Consider the following 22,992-nt stretch of genomic DNA (forward strand, 5'->3'; position numbering starts at 1 on the left):
TGCATTCAGACATTTTTCTGTTGAGAGTTTGAAACCAAGTGCTGATAGTAGCAGTTTCCTCCTTCAAAAGGAGCGGAAAATATTTGGTAATATTTTCCAGACCAAGGTTGCACCTGCTCAGAATGCTTAGTGATTTTACTTTCCAGTAATTGAAAAGAAAATGCATATTTATTATTTGATTAGGACACCACAAACTTGTTAACTTTTATATATGGATTCATATTCTTTTATAGCTTTTGGTAAGCTACATTTTGTATGTAAAATACAAATGTATATAATGTATGGTTCTGCAATACTAATTAGAATTCTTATCAAGGGTTTTATCTTGTCCCATACACATATATTTATAAAAACTATGTGATATATTGCATATGTCTTCTTCTGTCTTGTCTTTAAATTCGCTTTTCTCCCCTGGCATATCATTTTTTGACTCAAATTTGTGTGTAGTGTATAGCTTGTTCTCAAAATCTTACATAGGTGAAATACAGTACAGCAGATGCTTAAGAACTTTGTCTGCCCTTGAACTGAATGGGAGTACTTATCTCTATTATTTATATTCACAGAAGTAGTATAGGTTTGAATGCTTATGTTGTAAACTCAGATACAAGGTTTTATATAACCTTTTTATATAACCTTACTCAAAATAAATAAATAAAAATAGTAATAGCTTAAATTTTGTTCTGTCCTCCTTCTATACAAAATACAAATCAAGTCTATTAAAACATTGTATTATGGAACTAGAACATAGTAAGAAAAACACTCTGTAGTTCAGGTCTTTTAAAAATGTAAAACAAGGCTATGGATACATAAGGCATTTTCAGCCCTTAGTTTCTTACTCTTTAGTAATGAACATCAAAATGATGACATTAACATCTCTTTCAACTCAGCTAAGTGATACTGCAGCATTACGAATCATCTCTGTAACACTGAGCTGCTTTTCAAAAGCACAGTTTTGTGATGATAAAAGGTTTGAAGGTGACAAGCCTGCAGATCTTATTCTACTTACCCACAGAACATAGGGAAAGCTTCACTTCAAAGCCATCTTCCTCCTAAACAGTACTAACCATTGCAGCCATGTCATTCTCTAATTCATTAAGGATGACTGTAGTGAACAAGCACAGTTGCCCAGTGGGAAGATTACATTGTATGCAAGTCTTGAATGACTGTTCCAAGTTATAGAGAGAACAACTGGAAGCACAGGGGAAATTTCTGATGCCTCGTCTGCGGTACCAACAAGCTACAAACCTCTTTTCCCATAATCAATGTGGTTACCATTAACTGATTACCATTAACTGATTTACCATTAACTAGCAAATTCCTGGCTCCTACAGATGAGTGGACAATCAGGCCAGTGTAGCAAAACCCATTTGCTTGATCAAACTGCCACATCCTCCAGATTTTCTATCCAACGTGATACTGAAAAGCAGAGGTCCTCACATGTTTGCTTGCCATAGTTTCATACTGTCTGTATATAAGTATGGGAAGAAAAGCTGTGGATGAGGTATAGATCTTCATTTGGGTCCCATCACAAGGGACTTTAACTATGTTATTCAGGATTATAATTAATCCTGCAAGTTTTTATTCACAAGTTCAAAGATTTATGGGTTCTGTGTGGCCATCTATCGGGATGTGTGTAACTTCTGTGTTTTCAGAGCTTGGGCATCATCACAGGGAACAAACTAGCACACTTTTATTTATGGCAAATAAATTGGTCATTGCCAGCCTTAGAGAATATGCTTCATTGTTGATTCTGCTGCTTATCAGTATTAGTTTTCATCAGCTGCCCTACTCAATCAGTGTTTGTCAGTCAGGCTATGCACAGGTAAAATGTAAATGTGTCTACAGGTTCCTGGCTGCACCAAACAGACCATCAAGGGCAGGTTCCAGATAACTGTGGAGACATAGTTATGAAATAGTACCACAGCTGTCAGGTATGCAGTAATGAAAACATAGAAATGCAGCCATAACTTGTCTGAAATATTGCAAAGCCTTTTCAGTCAGAATGGATGCTGCAGAACAAAGCTGTCCAAGCATCCTTGATAATGCAAACTGCTATTAAATATGTGGGCAGTGTGGATCCTCCAAGATAAAGTGGTATGCACTCCAAGTGCATACCATTTGCCATCACATGGAACGGCTGCTGACAGCACTTCACCAACAATTCCTTCTGGAAGCTGCAATGATGTGTTCTTGCACAGCACACACTGACTGACCTTGTTATCCAAATGATACTGTTTAAGCCAAAAGTTACACATGTGAAGTTATGCTTAGTCCTGTTGGGTTCTTCTCAATACTTCTTGGTCTAAGAGTTGAAGAAATCAAGTGGAACAAACAACCAGTGTCTGTATCTCTCCATCAGAAATATTTGTAGAGGCAAAAATGTTTATGCTTGGTAGCTTGGTAGAGGTAAAATTAACCAGAGTTTCCCTGGATCTAGCCTACTGAGATACTTGGATTTCAAAAAGGCTCTCTTTGTGTGAATACCTAAGCTACAATAATTCTTTTAGGCACCATACCTGAGAAGTGCTTGGTGAGAAGCTAGAGATGGAATGACTTCACAGCTGTCAGTAGACATGTGTGAAATAGCATAATCCTTGTGGTAACATGAACGACCTGTACAGCAGGAGCACAGCATTGTTTTTTGGGGGGAGCACAATACTATTTCTAGGGTGTGTAGAGAGCAGAACATCACTCACCTACTTACACCTGGATGGAATTCCTAGGAAGGAACAGGCACCCTGTCAGTGCTGTGATCATGCATGACATGACTGGGTGTAACCTAGGCGGTGGCATAATTTCTTATCAAGATAAGCACCTATGACTGCTGCTTTACAAACAAAGCAGTACAAGTCACTGTACTTTGCCCTGTGGACTTCCATTTTCATTCCACGTGAGTAAGACTAGAAGAGTTTTCCTCACCTCAGGAATTTTTACCCAGGCAGTGCTCATCGCCTTGGTTCCAAAATGCAGAATTCTGCTGGTTAGCGTAGAAGATGGGGTGAAAAACTGGCATTTATGGTCAGTGAAGACAGCCCTCCTATGTCCTCAGGCTGCCTCAGCACCAGACGAGGCCTGGATGAAGTGCTCACAACTGGACACAGCCTGGACAATTGTGGAGCAATTTTGAATCTCTTCTGTAGCTCAGAGTAAATTAGGCAACTGTATTTAAATTCCACCCTCATGTGTTCGTCGTTTTTCTGTTGCTGTTGTTGTTTGTTTGTTTTTCCATTTCTTGAAGTTGAATAAGCACTTCACGTCATCTTAAATGAAAACCTCTGGTAGATCGTTTGCTCTCTCTTCTACAGCAGCTGGTAAGTATTTCTGTGAGCAAAGCCAAAGGCATGAAAGTGGTGCCTTTAAATCTTGATAAAGGTTCTTGCCTTCTCATATGTGCATGTTTTATCCTGCTAAAGCTGCAGATAAATGTTCCAGTGCTTGTTGGTCTCGTGGCTATGTAAGATGAGGCAGGAGGCATGAAGGAACTAGGTATGATCCAAGGAGTTGGAAGGGTGCATGAAAACATGAGGAGGGTATAAAACACCTGAGAAGGATATAAAAGCCTAAACAACTCCAATCTTGTGTAGATTGTGTCCATGCAGGGGTAGGGCCTGAACTCTAGTCTCTGGAGAACTGGTTTCTAGGGAAAAGTTCACGGCCTGGGCTTTTCTCTAGTCTCTACCCAGATTTCTCCACATCAGTAACAATTTATTTTGTCCCAGAGTGGAAGCTAATTCTATAATAATATGAACATAGTAGAAATTCAAGGGATGAGTGCTTTACAAGATGTGCCTTGCTAACACACAGTGCTGTCTGACATGACTGCGTTGGAACTGGTGATTGCTTTCTGATTCTTGTTCTTAATATACTGGGAGAAACTAAACATTGTGTGTCTTTTTTTAGCAAGTAAACAATATTGCATCAAGGATGCACTGATTCTCTTACCAGTTGCTCATCTTGACACAATCTGCAGGATCATAAGTGTAGGATAACTGCTTTAGGCAGCAGAGAAAATACTAACGGAAACTCATTTAAAATTCTATTTGTGGTGCTTATTTAAGGTTCCTGAACTTCAAAGCCAAATACCCTGTGTTTCAAATGTAAAGTTAAATCTTAATTTGCTAGATGAACCACTGTCTGAAAATACACAAAGCATTTCCTCTTTGAAATTACACACAGAGCACTTCTGTGCTTTGAAATGATTCAAAGCAGATGAGGAGCAAAAGGATCATTAATGGGTTCTTCAGATAAAGCATTACAAATATGGCTGTGAGACCTGTTTGGAAAATGAGATTAAATAAATTTTCAGAGAAGTTTGTGCGCTTTTCACAGAAGTCTTTTGGCAGAATTTCAGATGAGCTTCATAATTAAGCAACAAGTATTTTAAAACCATGTTTGCATTAAGAAACCTCTGTAACCAATATTCATACTAGGGCAAGGCACAGTACACAAAGGGTTTTCATGGGTTATAATTAGTTTAGGTTACTTTCCATTAAGTATTAGCAAAGGCAGCCCGTGTGCTGGCTCATGTTTCAAGTGACCCTGCTGTTGCTGTTCTTGCAGCAGTAGCTTTGGGTAAGTTACCTGCATGAAAATGTCTAAAAAACCTACCCAGCAGTGTTAAGTAATGCTCTCTGCATATTTTTGGTCACTGAGCTATATATGTCATCACCCTGTCTTGTTATCAAATTTTAAATTGAAAATAGGATAAAAGCTACAGGAAAACTGCAAGATTATATTCCATAAGAGATTTTGGCTATTTGCAAGCAAGTCTCTTTGCTTTGAAAAATCGCTATGTTAAACCATATTTTTATGTATACCAGTGCCACTGAAAAAGCAGACCTGTAACATCAGAAACTGTTAAAAACTACTTTCCAGTCTTCAAATTGACTCATATGTTACTGCTATCAGAAGCACATTTTACAGGCTGTTGATTCTCAGGTGATTCATTTTGAAAATTACAGAAATACTTTATGTATATTTTATTTCATAAATTTTCTTGACACTTGTGAAGGCGAAACAGTCACACTGATGCTTCTGAAGAATATATGAATATGAATATGAATATAAATATAACAACACTAAAGGATTAATTTTTATCTGAAGTAGTTCAGCACAGTTGTATGGACACATCCACTGCACCTCAAAATTGAGTCTTTCTGGCACTTAAACAGAGTGATAAACTGAGTAATTTACAGTGTGGATCTTGAAAGAATCTATACTCATCTTTAAATATCTGCAAAATTTACAGATTTGCTTTCTTATTTTGAAAGCCCTAAGGTAATATAAAATCCTTTGCTTTACATGCTTCCTTTTTCAGAATATCGAAAGTGAATATATTGACAGATTATAAAAATGCTTTATAAACCTATAGTTCGGTCAAGAGTTTAATGTGAAGGTACATAATCTTGCAAGGATATTTAATTGTTCTGTTGACAAAAATGAGTGAGATGCAATGGAGAAAATAGAAATAAAGCTATGCTTAATCCAAGCCTATCATCTGTAATATTAAGAGAGCAAACATTTACATGTATATGTATATATATGTATATGTATATATATGTATATATATATACACATACATATTGATGCTGATACTGAGATTCAGTGGAGTCTGCATCTTAAAAGTGTACAAAAGTATTACTTATATATTGTGGTTTTTTTGTTTTGTTTTGTTTTGTTTTGTTTTAATTTACAAAGTTAGATTACATTATTTCAGAAGAAGAATAGAAAAGTGAGTTTTAAGGATGAAAACTGAGGGAGAGTTTGAGGAGCAATCAAGAAAAACAGCATGGATGTAAATTGAAATGAGCTAGTGAAATGAGCTACTGACATTCTGAAGTTGCCAGAAGGTGCAGTCAGATAGAGCAAGGAAGCAAACTCCAGGAGAGTCAGCCCAGCTTAGAGTTGTGAGATGAGGACTGAGCTCAGGGAGGACAAAGGCAGAGAGAAGCACATTGTAGACAAAAGAAAGAAGGTGAAAATGAAAAAGCCCAGGATGTGCATACAGTGGGGTGGTACAAGGAGATTACTTAGTCCATCAAACAGGCCATGTGAAATACAAGACTACTTCATTATTAAATTCAGTCCGTAACTGAACTTTTCTTGCTTCATGTTGGGTTAGAGATAATTTGGTAAAGATATGTGGATGCTGGTAACTTTTTTTAGGTATAGATGTACAATGTTTAACTCTTACCTTGGTAAACAGTAACTAACTTTGTTAGCAGATAAGGATTAAAGTTAAAAACCAGTGAATCACTAAGTGATCTGTCAGGGAAGGGCACTCCCCTGGAGAACATCAAGTCTTTTAGCAGAATAAAGTAACACTCCTCTCAAAATGCCTTTTACTTACCATGAATTGTGAGTTTCAACAGAAAAAGAGCACATTCCTTACAATGAGTGATAAAGATGACTCTTAGAAACAGTCTACTACACTTAGTAGATGCCTCTTGCTCACCTCATTGCTCATAGTCACAGTACCCAACAACGGTCCTAAAAACTACACGCAAAAAATGCTTAATGACTTGATGTTTCTCTTGGCAAGAATTGATCACAGTTTCTGTATTCAAAAATACTTTTTTTAGTCTACTTTTCTGAAAATCATTTTTGCCTAGATAATGGTGCAGTCTGTACATCAGTGGGGACAAGATAATCAGGTTGGTTTTGTCCACCCAACTCCACTAACGTGAGTGGTGCTGCACAGATGTATACTTAATCATAGAATCACCAAGGTTGGAAAAGACATTCCAGGTCATCTCGTCCAGCCATCACCTACCACCAGTATTTCCCCACTAAACCTTGTAAAATGATATTTTACATTAAACTTAATAAAACCACATCCAAGACCTGTTTATCGAACCTTTCTGATCACCACTGTGATGGAAAGAATAGTTATTTTCCTGAATATGTATATATTTTTTAAATACAATACTGCTTCCAACTTCCTTGTCAAGACACAGGAGCGCAGCTCAGAATGTGGCAGAGTCCTCACATCAATAGTGGGTGCCATTTTAATGGCTAAAGACAGCAAAGCATTTTAAGTCATTCATTTAGGTTCAGTATATAACACTAAAAATACACGTGAAATAATAAGTTGTGCTTCTAATGTGAAACCATGTTTTAAAAAACCTGGTTATTTAAAAGTGATCGTGACACCTCAGTGTCCTGGAGAAACACTGCAAAGGATACCCTCAGGTACAACAGGCATTTCATAGGCCATGTAAGTATCTTAAAGGCTTTTTAACACTAATCTTGCACCTTGTCTTATCTGTACCGTGATCCATCACATCTACATAATGTACCTGGTACTGTTACTTGAAACTATTTCAGAACAAAATAAAAGCAGTTTGAAAAGCTAGGCAAAGGAACAAGTGCTGGTTACTGATTAACAGCCCTACCAGAGCATTTAGTTAGTGAGCTGCTCACAAGTCCCATGAAGATAGTCTCTCCACTTGTTAGATATCCTGATGGGACAAAGTGGAGAAGGTGCTGTAAGACCTGAATAATCTTGGTACTTTTCCCTTGTCATCCCAAACAGGCCACGATCATTTTGTCCTCAAGCTCTTTTCCAGGTGGTCTTGGAGATGGCTGGGGAATCTAAACTTAAGTGTGCCCCCTAGCACAGGGAAGCAACATACTGTGCAGAAATTAGCCATTCTTGAGGAAGTCAGATAGCAAAAGCTACATTTTTACTGTAAGCATCTGAGTTTTTATTGTCTCTTCAAGTTCAGTGACAAATAAATTAACAGAGACATAATCTATTACTGACATTATAGAGCAAATACAGTGATCTGAAGTTACAGGTCAAAATTTTATCTTATAGGAGACTTTCCCCATAGTTTTATAAAATTAGCACAGTGATCACAAATGGTTGTAAGGTGTGTTTTCTATCTCATCTGGAATAGGTGAGTCATCCTACTTTTATACGAAGGCAATGTTTAAATTACTTATTTCCTAACTAGTCAACATATCATATCATATCATCAACAACATATCTTGCTGTGCAGCTAGGGGCAGTGTACACAGATTGAAACTACAAGATCAAGAGTTTCTATAAGGTATTTAGAGCCAGTATTTTGACACTACTGATAGTCATAGTCAAATAGCTTGCTATCCACTCACTTTTATGAATCTAAAAAATTTAGGTGCCTAAATGTTTGCTAATAAAATCCCACTGGACATAAATTCTGTACACTGAGGGTCAGACTTTCCCAACATCACACTAGGGAATTTGTGGCAAAATACTGAACTGAAGACAGCTTTTGTCCCAAACTAGTTTCCTGAACTTCAGACTGTCTTTCAAATCCAAGTAATCTAGTAGTTCTTAAGATGTTTTCAAAGATTCTTAGAAATAAAGGATCCCTTGAATACATCTGTCTGAATGCATAATTCCAGATTGGTGTTAGAAATTCCCTTTGCAGTAAAAATACTACAGGCAGTTATAGGCCTGGATCAGAACTCAGCCACATTTCTCTATTCATATTCCTGTTATCTTAAAAATATGCACTTGGAATTGTTCAGAATTTTGCAGTGAAGACCATTGTTAATTGGCATATAGATTGATATCTAAAAGCAGAGAAGATGGGATGAGTCAGAGACAGTAAGTTAGAGTTCAAGAAAAATGTGCAAGCTTATTTCTTTTGGCTGACGATGTTATATAAATATGTCAGAATTAATAATTGAAGATTTTTGAAGTCCAGATACAAAGCTCACTTAAATCAACTTAACCTCTCAGAATTCTGCAAGCTTTGGAAATATTTTGGACAGACAGCATATGATATGAGTTTAATTTCAGTCAAAATACATAATTGCTCTTTCTTCGAGTTAATTAAGGTATGAGTTACTCAGAGGTACACATTTTCATAACGAAGTGGCTCAAATGCATTCCACTATGGAGTGAAACCTTCTGCAATCATAGTTACAAATACAAAATGTGGATCTTTAACAGCAAAGTTAACTTTTGCTGGAAGGCTGTAACATTTCATTGCACATTAATTTACTGGCAACTTTAAAAAAAAGAATACATATTCTATCATAGAATCATCATAGAATCATAGAATTGCTCAAGTCAGAAAAAAACTTAAAAACCATTAAGTCCAACTACAAAGTAACCTTACTACCCTAATTGTAACAACCCTCCTCTAAATATGTCCCCCAGCAAAAGGGAATCATCATCATTGCTTCTCGTGACTGACATCAAGAATGGCTCCTCCTGAATTAAAGAAAAACTTGGAGGATGGTAATTCAGTTGCTTGGAGGATAGTTCAGTTTCTTTGCTTAGAGTGAGCATATGATTAGGTAAACAAGCACATTATCTCTGAATTAGATCATGAAAAGCAGCCGAGGTTAAAATCATAAGGAGCCAAATTATTATTTTACTCTAAAATACATTTTACTTCTTCTTTACGGTGGTATGATAAACAATTTTAATTCTTGATACTTTAGGTTAAGAGAAGAATATTTCAACTTTAATAATACTGTAAAAATACACAATTTTAATTTCCAATATACAATAAAAGAGTAAGATACTGACTGTAATTTGGGTACTTATCTCTATTCCTTCTCCAGATTGAATGAAGTACGACATAAACTTCTACATGTTTGTTTTCCCAGTGGGAGAATAGCCATAGGATTGCTTCCACATAATGAATATTTGAGAAGTATAACAGATGTGAAATACATTAAAATGACATTTTCTGAACATAGTCTTTTTTTTAACCACAAGGTTGCATTGCTAATTGTCTGAAAGCATTTTCAACAAATAAGTAATAGTATAGAATATATCTTGTAAGTTAATCCATTTATATTTTGGCAATTCTAAGAACATAGCAAATTTTGGAAGAGTAAAGTCCAGAAAACAAAAATTTAACTACGAAAAAAGAAATGTTTATTAGGTTATAGGCTTGCAAAACTTGGCTTTTTATCCTGAATGTTAATGTGCACATCTCTGGCAAATTTACTGAAAGGTTCAGTTTGCTTTTATTCAGAAAATGTCAATGAAGTAACCTTTTAACTTTGGTTTGCCTGTTGGGTTATAACTAAAAATTTCTGAGTGATAATAAACTTTGTTTGGGGCATGAGAAGGAAATTTAAATCATGTTCTCCAGCAATTTAAAATGTTTTTTACAAGTATTTAAATTTGTAACTAACATCTTTCTGTTAAGGCCGAACAGATGCTTTTGACTGGAGGTTTGAAATCTCTCCTTCCTCATTTGCGAAGAATAATTCATTGCAGCAGAGTTCATAACAGGAATATTTCTGGAATGGCAGAAGGTAAGGCGACCTAACAGCTCCATATGGAGAGAGACTCTGTTTTGGACTCACAGCAACGTCTTTGCATATATTTTTTTCTTTTCCTGTTCATGATGTTTGCAAAGGAATGTAGAACTCTCAAAAGCAATGAAGTAAATGAGATGAAATGTCAAGTTGACTTACATTCTTAACTTGTCTGGTTTTTTTTTAAATCACATTTTATTCCCCTGACACTGTGTTCTTAAATCACAAAGCTGGATTAGAGAAAATGTATCATCCTACACATGTAAAGTACTTGGACTTTGTTTTCAAAGCTGTAGTATACTCTTTAGCTCTCTGTTATGTCAGTGAGAACTTATGGATGCAGGAAATATCTGAAAAAAGGTAAATCTGGCTTTCCTTACACACATTATCATCACATTTATTAGGCCACATAATGTGTTCATCACAGACCTTGCTTTAATTAGTGCACAGAGATGTATGGTCACAGAAGTGATTTTTCTGATTCATTTGTTGCACTATACTTCTAAAGTAAGTATTTCTTGTTGCCTTCACTATCATCCACAAAATAAATCAAAAAAGTCTTTCAAAATTTCTCTGAACTGGGACAACAGTGTGTTGAACTCATGCCTTAATTATCAGCATGTCCAGCTTAGCTAGAACTGTTCAGGAATATATTCATAGTGATGGATACATAATGAAAGTATACACTTCAGCTGATAAGAGACGTGAAAAATATCTTTTCATTATACAAAAAATAAGGATAGTTATCAGGAGGAAGAATAAAGGTATCTAAGAGTTGGTAAAAAAAGCTTCCTGGCTTTAGAGTATTCCTGGAAGTTGCCTACAGACTCAGTCTGACAGAAGTGAATAGCATTTCAAATTCAGTGCTCTCCAAGTTCAATTCACTGACTAAGGCCATAATTTTAAGAATCTGTGAATATAATCAGCACAGTAGAAAGTGCCTGTAGATTTCACATGGGCAGTAGGGAATGAGGCTGTAGGGTAGCTCAGTGTAGTCTTTTCTTCTGTGGTCATATTTAGTATGCTTATTTAACAAAAATTATTTTCTGTATTTAGCAAGAAGCTATTTCTGTATTTAGTAACTTTCGTTAGTAATAAAAGGAATTTTTGTGCTGAATAGGTCCCAAAGGAGCAGTTTGTGGTCACATTCAGTATGCAAATACATGCTTGCCTCAGTTTAAGCCTTACTTTTACATTTTTTCCATCAGGAACAGCATTTTATCTTTTGGTTTCTTGGTTAGCTTTGGTCAAAAGTAGTATTTGGCTGTTTTCTACAGGTTTTGAAGAAGATCATTGATTTCAACTGCCTCTTGGACGACAGACTACCATAGGAAATTGGGGAATGGGGGCTTCTGCACAGCCTCTTGTCTGTCTGCTGTCTGACACAGTAATAGCTTCCCAAGACACACCAATATGCATTGCAAAAAATATGAATGTCTTTAGAAACAGCTGCATGGAAGTAGTCAACAACTTAAGTCAAAGTTGATTCTAAGTGAAGAAAGTGTAGCAGTTCTGTTCTTTTTGTGAATTTTGATTTTTTTTCTATTTGTGTGTGTGCTTTTTAATTGGAAATGGTAGCAATGCCTAAGATCCAGTGTGAGAGGCAACAGATTATTCATGATCTGTAATTCTGTCTGTTTAACTGCAGCTCAAGGTAAAATTCCATAGCAAACAAACTCTAAGTCAGGCATGTCCAACCCACAGCCCACAGCTGGCTTGGCACAGCTTTTTTTAAAAAGTTAAAACTAAAAAAAAAAAAAAAAAGAAAAACCATTTACTGATGCTGAGTTTGTTTAGCAAACAGGTTTTTCTTGAATTCAAGAAAATGCAGTCTGATTTCTCCAGACTGCAGCCAGGCAAACTGAAGAAATAGGAAAATCTATCAAAAGAAGTTTGGGGGGTAAAGCTGCTAATTTTGAATGCTGAGCTTTGACAACAGATGAAAATGCTGATGCTACACATATGGCTCAACCTGCCATTTTCATTAGAGGTATTGATGATGAATACAATGTCACTGAAGAAATGGCTTCTTTGGTGCCATTGAAAGACACAACTAAATCTCTTGATTTTTATGAAGCAGTAAAAATTACACTAAAGTGATTTTCTTTAACCCTTGCCAACATATCTGGCATCGCTACTGATGGTGCCCCAGCGATGGCTGCTTAAAAGGAGGGAGTTCAAAAATTAATAGAACATGATACAATTGCCACTGGCAGATCATGTTTGATGAAATATCACTGCACTGTACATCAGTAAAATTTATGTGTGGAAGCTTTAAAAATGGGTAATGTCATGCAAATCATCATCAAAGCTGTAAATATCATGAAGTCCAATGGATTGAATCATCACCAGTTCTAGGAGTTCCTTAAATGTACAGATACAGATTATGAGGCCATAATTCACTTTTCTGGAAGAAGGTCAGAATAAAATGCTAAAAAGATTTCATGATTTGTGAGATGTCATTTATGGAATCAAAAGGAAAATTTGTGCCAGAAAGTGAAGATGAAAAATGGCTTAAGATTTATCATTACTGGTGGACTTAATGAGTTAACATGCATCTTCTCAAGGCAAAAAGTCAACTTATCTGTGCTGTTACCGACTTATCTGTTTCAAACCATAATTCAAACTTGAATTATGGTGAGCTCAAGTTACAGAAAACAATTTCATGCATTTTGATGTGTTGGATTAACACGGGCCTGTGAAAAGAAAAAAATATGCACCCTTGCTTTCAGTTTCAATAAGTGAATCTGATAATAGATTTCAAGATTTCCAGAAAAAGCATCTTTTTATACATATATATCTGTGATTCCATTTTCAGTTGAAATAAATGCATTACCTGCACATTTTCAAACATGTATAGATTTGCAATCAGACACTGAACTCAAAGAAGAATTTGATGAAAGTCTAGTAAAAAGACACAGCATGACCTGCCTTAATAGAGAAAAAATACTCCGTGCTTTAGAGTCATGCCTTATTCATGTCATTGCCTTCTGGCAGCAAGTACATTTGTGAACCGCTGATCTTAAGGACGAAGCACAGGAGGAGCAATACTTGACCAAAAATCTCTGAGGAGCACCTTGAGAGCTCACTGAGAATTACAACCACTTTCACTGAACAAGACATTGAAGGATTACATTCATGAAAGCAAGGTCAAATATCCCACTAGTTTTATGGGGGTTTTTTTGCTGTTTTATTATTTTTTTTTTACATTTTATCAAAAAGTAAGCTTTGTTACTTATATTCATAACTCTATTACATATTTTCTACTTGGCCAAGACAATTTCTCTTCACTAAACCCAGGCAAGTCGAAAGGTCTGACACACATGCAGTAAGAAATAGACTGCATATGGACTCTGTACCAGAACTTTACTATTTTAGGGGCTACAATTTGCAACTCAGCATTACATTTTAAGTTGAAGAATTCCACAATTCCAGGCTACAAACAGGCCAGTGTCGTGATTTTGCACAAGTCCCTTGCTGATGACTTCGAGAAGTTCTGCCATGCAAACAGTGGAGCACTGCCACTCCTACACAGAAGTAAACCAGGGGAATGGAAGTGCCCTTCTCTGAATAGTGATTCTGATATCAGGTAAATACAGACTGACTCTGTTTCTCAAAGTTCTGCAGTGAGTGCTGATGATGATTAGGAAAAATCAGTGTTTCAGGGAATAACCCGCTTGTGCTTATATACATTTTAAATGAATTTATTTTCTTGGAATTACACCTTTAAGTGAAAACTGCACATGAATATAACAGGATAGAATCAGCCTGATGGTTTTGTTCTTGAGAAATGTATTATCACAATTATCAGTACTGCAAGTGTTTCTCTAAAGCAAAAGGAAACTTCTATAAAATTTCTTACAATTCTGCAGTCTGAGAAGAATGAAGTTGTAATGTTTTACCTCTCCTCTGTTGATATTAACACAGGCATATTGGCTATATGATATTTCTGAGGGTCTCCTGTTGCAAATACTAAATTTTTTCCCCACTGTTTCTCAGAAAGAAGTGAAATGGATAAAGTAATATATCTTGTGGCTTGATAGTGTCTTAAAATACTTTGATAATAATTTTTGATAATTTTTGTCATACATATTTTCAAAAAGTATGAGAAAGCTGTGATAACTTCTTATTTCACTAGAACTGACTGCCTGCAGTACAGAAAGTATGAGTACGGAGCTTTTACTGGATCTCTAAAAAGTCTAAAGGATTATTCTGAACAACTGAAGGACATGGTGGCTTTCTATTTAGGCTGCAGCTCTAGTTTTGAAAAAGTACTTCAAGCTGCTGGCATTCCTCTAAGAAATGTTGATCAAAAATGTAGCATAAGCATGTATAAGGTAAGGATGCACAGACATAATCTTTGCTATAACCTTTTCATTATTTGTCCTTATTTATTTTATGTGCCTACACTGATCACTCAGAAATTTTTCAATTCTGCACAGTAACTTCAGTCAGATACTGGTGTTAAGAGTATGAAAATATGAGATAAAATATGCCCAGCAAATATGCCAATCAGATCAGTGCTTTTCTTAACTTCTTGCAAAGCTGAATTGGTATTTTATTCTTTTTCATGAAATGGCAGCCATTTCATTTGAATTTACTCCTAGGCTATCAGTTGAAACTAAGAAGGAAACATGTACTGTTCTGTTGCTCAACTTTAATACATGTCCCACTCTCTATACCACTCCCAGTTAGCAGCAATATTATTTGTTATGAACCATCACAGCAACAGTTTGTTCTGCAAGTACAATGGTCACATTTTGGATTTTTCCTATGGCTGTAGAGCCTTGATACTGCACACATGCTAGGATCCAGGCCTCTGGGACCTGAAAAATGCCTCCCATAGCATAAAAACTGTAAGAAACTGCATAGTGCAGATTTTAATCTTAGCAGAGCTCCTAGTATAATTCTGACTCTAGTAGGTAGACTAATATTAAGAACACTTTCAAATACAACTGAATGCCTTTTTCATATACCTAGCATACTGCTCTAGTAAATGAATGTTATCTTTTGGCAGTCTTTTTACTGTACTGCCTGTCAAACTGAAGGAGCAAATGTGCTTCATGTGAGACCCTTAACCAAGCTTAAAGAAAAAAGAAAACAGCTACGTATCTGTCTTTAACATTTTTAGAATTAGGAGAATGTCATTGCTTATAGCACAAAAATAGTGTGAAGAACTACGGAGTGCATTTATTCAGTGGCAGGTGTAATTGTTATAGAAAATTAACAAACATTTATTATGCAGCTGTCTACATTTTTCACTTATATTCAAATGCAATTTTGTATATCAGATATTTACATCTAGCAACCTTGGCTGCTGTATTTCTGAATAGAAAAGGTGTTTCAGCATCCCAGTGAAAAAGGATGATGAATTCCATAGATCTTTCCCAGAGGCACAAAAGACTTTTTTATGCAAAGAATTGGCACGCTGCTTCTGCAATAGAGGACTGCCAGTGAGCAGCCCTGACCCTCACGTGTTATTGAACGTAGTTTCTCTGAATTCCAGTAGAGAGAAGAGGTTCAAACCAAATAGATTTGTCACTATGATGCTTTGTTAGTTTTTCACTTTCCATGTAGGATGTACAGAATTGTTTTCTGGCAATATTCTGAATATACTGAGCTCATGCTCTACGTTACATGTACTGAAGCAAAAAACACATGGTTTGGAGCACTTAGTGGTCTCTATGAAGAAGCTTAAGAATGGTAGATTTCAGCTCTGAATCTTAAAAGAAGAAACTTTTTTTCTTTTTCCAAAGGATTTGAAATGAATATTATTAGCTGGCTTATTTCTTCTAATACTTTTGGTTCTTTTTAACTGCCAGACAGCTGTGCCATGCTACGCTATTTCTACTTTTTGCTGCAACTTAGTTGTCACAATGAGACCAATTCCTGAAAGCAAATTGGAAGCAGCTGTGCTAGCAACATCTGAATTAAAAAAAGAAAATCATGGAGCACCAATTCACATTGGTAACCCTGGTCAGTACTTTCCATATTTCATTCCATGTGGGGTTTATTATCAATTAAAAAAATAAGAATAAAAATGGTGGAAGGGAAGCCATGGGAAATGTTAAGACTTTAATACCTACCCCACTATTTTAATGTTTTAATTATTTTAATGGATACAAACCTCAACTAGAGGAGAAAAACAAAAAAAGAAAAAAGATAAGGTAGTCTTGGCTGAGTGGAATACATAGAATTCTTGAATAATGACAGTTATATATCAAGAGTGCTTTTGGTAAAAAGTATAGTTGCGTGTTTCAAAAATGTATGCAGTTTCATTTATATTTAAATGCTTTCTTGTTGCCTGGGATTCCACAGACAGGGTAGAAAAGAGATTGATGGCACGGGGAGAAGTATGGGTGGATGTGTGTGAATGACAGAAATTTGTCAGTCAGTGGGCTCATGAGCTGCATACACAGCCAGATCACATTGCATGGCATGGAAAGCGATGCCATTGGTAACAGTACACTGCAGTAATTTATTTGGTCTCGGTGCTTATATCTGAGAGACTAGTGAGAATTCATTGCTCTGAGTAGAGATTGGGTGAGGGTCTCACCTGTGTATTTAATTTTAACAGAAAAAAAAAAAAAAGGTAAATGAATGACCTAGAATACTGCAAGTAGGTGTTAAAGGAAAAGACAAGTTAGTGAAAGCTGGCTAAGAGTGAGATGTACTAATCCAACCCAGAGAAGTAAAAGATTTCTCATTTCTTTAGCTAAATAATGCAGGAAGCTAAGGAATTAGGATGTGTGTTCTAGAAACAGCCCATTTTGCATTGCATTAATTTATTCCTGCTTGCCATCATTGCAATTCCTATGTTGAGAGAAAAGATGTACAATATCTTGGGAGCTCAGTATGAACATCTTGTCTGTGTTTTGCTGCAAAAATGAAGTGAACACATTTTTACTGATGTCACCAACAAAAAGGAGGAACAAGACAGCTCAGGTCCTGAGAAGATGCACTCAGTGCAAACTAAATATGCCACTTTAGGGGGATTTGCCATTGCCCTTATTCTCTCAGTATCACCGGGTAGGATTTGGGGTCCCCCTCTCACCTTCTGTAATATTACTGCTTGTCTGAGACCTATGATGAGGTTATATTGGTCAATGACAGGTCTGCTGGGAATACAAGATCTTTCCAAGCCAGACTACGGAGATCCAGTTCACCTTCACCCTGGTGATATCCCTGTGTTTTGGGCCTGCAGCGTAACAGGAATAGAAGCAGTCATCAACTGCAGTACGTACTGTCTTTGGAAACTCTTAAAATCATCCTTCAGTTGTGTGTGTGTGTGTGTGTGTGTGTGTGTGTGTCTGTGTGTGTGTCTGTGTGTGCATGAGAGATTGACCTGAAAAAAGATTTTGTTATTGTTTTGTGAATTTTTAAGTTTCAGTTTTTGTCTCAGTGAAGTTTATGTGACACACTTTATATAATGAAAACCTTACCCTCTGTAAAAAGTTATTATCCTGTGCTTTACCCAGTCATTTACAGCAGACATGAGTTCAAAGGGCAAGAAACCTCAACTAAACCATAGTGACAGCATTATATTGCTCCAGGTTATTGATCTATCAAAGTCTAAGTCATTGCTAGCTTCATTAATATGTTGTCTATTCACGTGGTTTGGTGAGGCATATAAAACCTCAATGATCACGTTCCCTACTTTCCTTTAAATTGCTGCCCATATATTCCCAACAGATCCAGCACAGAGCAAGCATGTCGTCTCCTTTTCCACCATCCCAACAAAGTAATGTTTTGCTTGTTTAAATATGCCTGATGTGATTTATCCAAAAACATGCCCATTTTAGCAAATCAAGTATTATGTAGGTCAAGTATTGAGATTTCCAGAATTAATATATAAATGAAATATGTTCAGATTAGGGAGGTAACATACTGTCAGATCTGAATAAGCTTATTGCTCACCAGGGTTTTAGTGTTTCTCAAATTCCCTCTTCTAGTTCTTTAGCAAAAGGAACTTCAGGAACTCCTTGCCTGTTTATACCTACCCTAGCTAGGTAGACAGGATGCTGTGCAAAGATGCAATTTCCATTTTCTTAGTCAATAACTACTTGCCAGCAGGTAGAAGTTAACACAGTTTTGTCATATCACTATTAAAATTATATTCAGAGGTATAGAGAGACACAGCAACAGCCTAGAACCTAGAAAATTAATTAATTTTTACAGAAACAACATCACCAACACACTATGAAAACTTCAGTGTTAACTTGTTCTTAGCTCATGCACGTCAAACCTAGTTTTCAGACTTGCCAATTCCTGACTGGCTTCCTTGAAGTTATCAGTTCCTGAATTGCCTCAGGCTGATATCAGAGATGGTAGTGTAGAAAAGCCTGATCTCAACTACCCACATGAGCTTTCCAGAAGTGAAAACATTTTATATATGTGCATATATATATATACATACACACACACACAAACACACACATTTTATATATTATATAAATATATGCGCATATTATATATATATGCGCACATTTCTTTCCTCGAAGTGTTTTTATTGCTGCAGTGTATCTTAAAATATCACCTGTTTTATAAGTATCATCAGGTAGGGATTCTGTGTTGCTAAATAGCTTCTTGTGATTTTATCTCTCTGACATTTTGATACATTGCAATAACAAAGCACTTAATTGAAGTTTGTGGGGTTGTTCTTTGTTTTATCTGTTTTAGGATCTCCATTGGTTTTTACTCATTCTTCTGGCTGCATGTTCATTACTGACCTGAAGAATGACAGTGTTATGCTCAGATCCTCAAGAGAAGTCCCACAAGTCCATTGCATTTCACAAGATCCTTTGCATTATAGTATGGTGTCTGCAGAAGCAGCAAAAAAGATAAAGACTCTAGAGAGCCTAATTGGAATAGATCCAGGTAAAAACAAAATCTCTTCCTGTAACAGTTCAGTTCTGAGGTAGATATGAATGACCCTGTTTGTACAGCTATCCACAAATTTAAAGAATACAGTAAGAACATAAAGACAACTTTAACCTTAAAAATATATATATATTTGTTAATATAACTTGATGTTTCAATTTCATGGTGATATTTAATACCAGACTTGGACCTGAACCATTCAACTTCATCAGTAAAGGAACACACAAGTTTGATGACTGTATTTTCTCAAAGTACAGAGAAGCTTTTCTGTTTACAGCAGACTGGAGTGTCCACAGGGAATAAGAAATGTTTACTGAATAAATCTGAAATTGATATGTAAAGAACAGGATGTCTCAGCAAGCTCATAGCATCTATGTTTGTATTCACTGTTGAGTAAACAACATGTTTCTTTAATATTTTCATGACTAATGTTTTCTTACGGGGATATTCTTGTAGCTGCATGTGTTTTTCAAACGTCCCTCTCTGATCAGTGAAACTACACCAAGCTCTGCTGAATGTTTGTCACTGAGCTCTTTGTGTGATGGACCAAAGTAACCTGATCTCAAGAGAATGTTGAAAGATAGGGCTTTGAGTGTATAAAAGAAGAGAGGAGAATAAAGGATTAAAAGCCAAACAGAATAGCGTAGCCATTCCTAAAACATCTGTTCAATTAGACCCTTCTATCTGCTGTAAATTCTGATTTCAGTTTACCATGAGTTTTCTGAAATCCTCTACAGGCAGCAGTGGAAAGCAATTAACAGACTGCTTTCCCCAGCTCAGGGTTTGGCTGCATGCATATATTTGGGTCTGTTTATTTTTACTCACAAAGCCTTTCCTTTTATCCACTCTGGAGTTCAGCATGGCACAATGCCACGCTCTAGAGAAACATGAGAGCTAACTTCAGAGCTGGCTTATTTTGTTGTTAAAATGCTAAGAGTGCCTACACTGCTGTGGTACTTTATCTCACTTGAAACACCGTGCTTCTCAGAGACTAATATATCCTTCCTCTATCTGAGTTCTGTTGAGAACTTTCTTCTGTGTCCAGTGTTTACATTTTATCTATGCACTGGCTTTATATTATGTAGGAGAAATTAAGAGATAATGACAGAGGAAACAGTTTCAACAGTAGGAAAGAAGGAAAAAAGCATGAGAAATATTAAGATATGAGGAGACTAGAAAGCAATAGCGAGGACTTGCCTCTCATTATCAGCTCATGAATATCAGCACATCATGATAGTATTCATAGTTTTCAGGAATGCAAGAAAATCTAAAGGACTGCATTGCACACTTGTGTTTCTGAATCCCAGGAAATGAAATAAGAAATACTGAAAAAATATAAGATTTAAACAGACGCAGTGTTGCTTTTTCAAGACCTGACAAAAGAGAAGAGAGATCTGCTACTATGCACCTATTTGTCAAGGTTAGATAGCAGGTAACAAGATCTTTTAGTAGTCACCTAGATAATACTGTAGTGATTGAGTTTTGCAAGTCTCCCAGTAGCTTACAGCAGCTCTGAACCTTCACTGCTGTGGTTAATGATTTCATTAAGTTGAATTGATTTGGGAATTAACTCTTTCCTGAGGGAATAGAGTTAAGCGGAGATAAAGAACCAGCTTACTCATCTGAGGTCTGCATTGAACCTTCTGTAAAACATGGGAAGATAAGTATTAATCTAGTTTCAGTAGTTAGATGTGGTCTGGCATGACTATAACCACAGACCAGAGGGAAGCAGAGGGTAAAAAGATGGAAAACAATATTCAATAAACTCTTCTTAGGGGGAAAAAAAAAAAAGAAAAGAAAAGAAAGAAAAGAAAATTATTTGCATTAGTACATAGAAATGCTAGTATAATGATTTCCAAAACCCAGTTAACTAAAATTCTTAACCTGGAAGCACAGCTTGCTCCCCTCATTACTCATATCCTACACCTTCTTAGGTTTCCTGAGGAAATCAGCCCAATTGCTGCCTTGACCAGAGGTTTTTCTTTTTCTTCTTCCTTCCTTTTTTTTTTTTCCTTCCCTTTTTCCTCATATTATGTAATGAAAGCACATGGATTCATCCAGACAGAAACTTCAAAAAGAGAGCAATGTCTAGAAGTGTACTGCTCCCTTAAATAAATCAATGAGCCTCTAAAAATACTTTCCTAGGCAATCGTGGCATCCTTCATTTACTCCGCCCTGGTGAGCTGCTGAAGGCCTGCCTGTCCCTGTCCCATGCTCGGTCCGTGTTGGTAACCACCGGGTTTCCCACCCACTTCAATTACGAGCCGCCAGAAGAGAACGACGGGCCCCCAGGAGCCCTTGCTATTGCGGCCATGTTGCAGGCCTTGGAGAAAGATGTAGCCATAGTAACAGATCAGAGAGCCATGGATCTGAATAAAAAGATTATTGAAGAGGCTGTGCAAATAGGTAAGAGACATTTTTCCAGTTCTGTCTTGCTAATCTGAGCCAAGGTTCACTTCAGTTAATCTCACTGTAACTTACTACAGGATTTTATTTTTTTCCAGAGAACAAGCAAGCATTCGTCCTGTGAGCTCAGATCAGCAGTGCTATGATGTTCAGTTAAAGGTAGCTGGCAGCAAATTAATGCTTATGCACCTGGGTGCTGAGCCTGGGCGAGCTGTTTGGGAAGGATTCTGGATGTCTCTTCTTATTCTAGTAGCTTTCTATCCCAAGGTCCCATGTAACAGTCCTAACATGTATATTATTTTAATTTAAAGTAAGGATGTAGAAAGCTTATCAGAAACTACATAAACCTGTTGAGTCCTAAATATTCCATTCTCCTTAAAAAAAAAGTTATTGAAACACACATTAAAAAAAAAAAGAAAAAAGAAGAAAAAAGCATCTGAATTGTATTTTGTTTTCCTTCAGGAGTCCTGAAGGAACCTGTCCCGTTGCTGAGTTATCAGAGGGAAAGTGCTGATTCAGCTTTAACATTTTTGTGTGAGAATGGGAATCCCAGAAGACCTAGGTATGTTCATTTGGTTTTTGAGAATGGGTCACACTTCTACTGCATGGAGTGATAATAAAAATAACAGCCATGATCTAAAAAGGTGTAATGTTTGCAAGCCATTAAGAACTGGAACGAGTAGAGCAAACTTTGAATCAGAGCATCTGTACTGGAGCACATGTACAGAATTCCATGTTGTTCTGAGATTATGAACTTCTGGAATACAAAAGGAAAAAATACTTCATGTATCAATAGCTCTTTTTTTCTGCAAAAAGAAAAGAAAAGCTTTTTAGCTGTTATTCCACAGCAATATACATAGGCATTTCAATACTATATATGTTTTTCCCAGTTTTTAGATTAGTGGAAAAATCAGGATGCTGAGAGGTGGAATCAGAGAAGGACCAGGGAAAAGAATATTTCTGCTTTCTAGAGCTTTGGTTCAAGTCTAAGAACTGAGGAATCAAATATGATTTAGTAAATCCCAAGCATTTTTAATACTGTGAAAGTGATTGTCCTACTGCCTTTAGGCAGCCCACACCAAAGTTAGAGAAGTATGCACCAACTTCTGAACATCAGTTTGAACTGCTTGCATACATAGTGTTCAGTGTACAACATTGGGCAGAAATTCAGATGTATACAAGTGTGTGATTAATGTTAATGCACTGGGAAATTTTGCTAAGTAGTTCCATGCACATTTCACTACTCAGTAAGCAACTAACATTTCCTTTAAATAGGCGTATGCTGCTCATTTTTTATTGATCTTTCCTTTTGCAGCATTTTAATCCTGTTACCTTCAGTTTTTTCTTCTTAATAAAAACCATTTTTCACCCCGGCATTTGGTTCATCAATTTATTCAGTTTATTCACATCCCATTTCCCTCTAAATAGAATCAC

The 22,992-nt window shown here is 36.4% G+C and overlaps 1 protein-coding gene across 9 annotated transcripts in view; it reads left to right on the forward strand.

Annotated features, from left to right (window-relative positions):
• Positions 1 to 22,992, forward strand: part of DGLUCY (D-glutamate cyclase) — a 39,433-nt gene that overhangs the window by 7,503 nt on the left and 8,938 nt on the right. For 6 of the 9 annotated variants that reach the window (XR_006179236.1, XR_006179230.1, XM_042872246.1 and 3 more), the window contains exons 2-9: positions 10,161 to 10,269; positions 13,651 to 13,861; positions 14,411 to 14,609; positions 16,095 to 16,248; positions 17,386 to 17,508; positions 18,952 to 19,149; positions 21,298 to 21,558; positions 22,021 to 22,120. Coding sequence is in view for 7 of the 9 variants with exons in the window: in XM_042872246.1 (XP_042728180.1) it covers positions 10,161 to 10,269; positions 13,651 to 13,861; positions 14,411 to 14,609; positions 16,095 to 16,248; positions 17,386 to 17,508; positions 18,952 to 19,149; positions 21,298 to 21,558; positions 22,021 to 22,120 (1,355 nt within the window). In the remaining 2 variants the exon portion in view is untranslated. Of the gene's footprint in view, positions 1 to 2,855; positions 3,312 to 10,160; positions 10,270 to 13,650; positions 13,862 to 14,410; positions 14,610 to 16,094; positions 16,249 to 17,385; positions 17,509 to 18,951; positions 19,150 to 21,297; positions 21,559 to 22,020; positions 22,121 to 22,992 lie in introns of those variants that run through there. The other 3 variants (XM_042872390.1, XM_042872563.1, XM_042872478.1) reach the window with 2 other exon arrangements.

This window comes from Lagopus leucura, unplaced genomic scaffold (genome assembly GCF_019238085.1).
Source record: "Lagopus leucura isolate 7727_CA_CO unplaced genomic scaffold, USGS_WTPT01 Super-Scaffold_1, whole genome shotgun sequence".
NCBI lineage: Eukaryota > Metazoa > Chordata > Aves > Galliformes > Phasianidae > Lagopus > Lagopus leucura.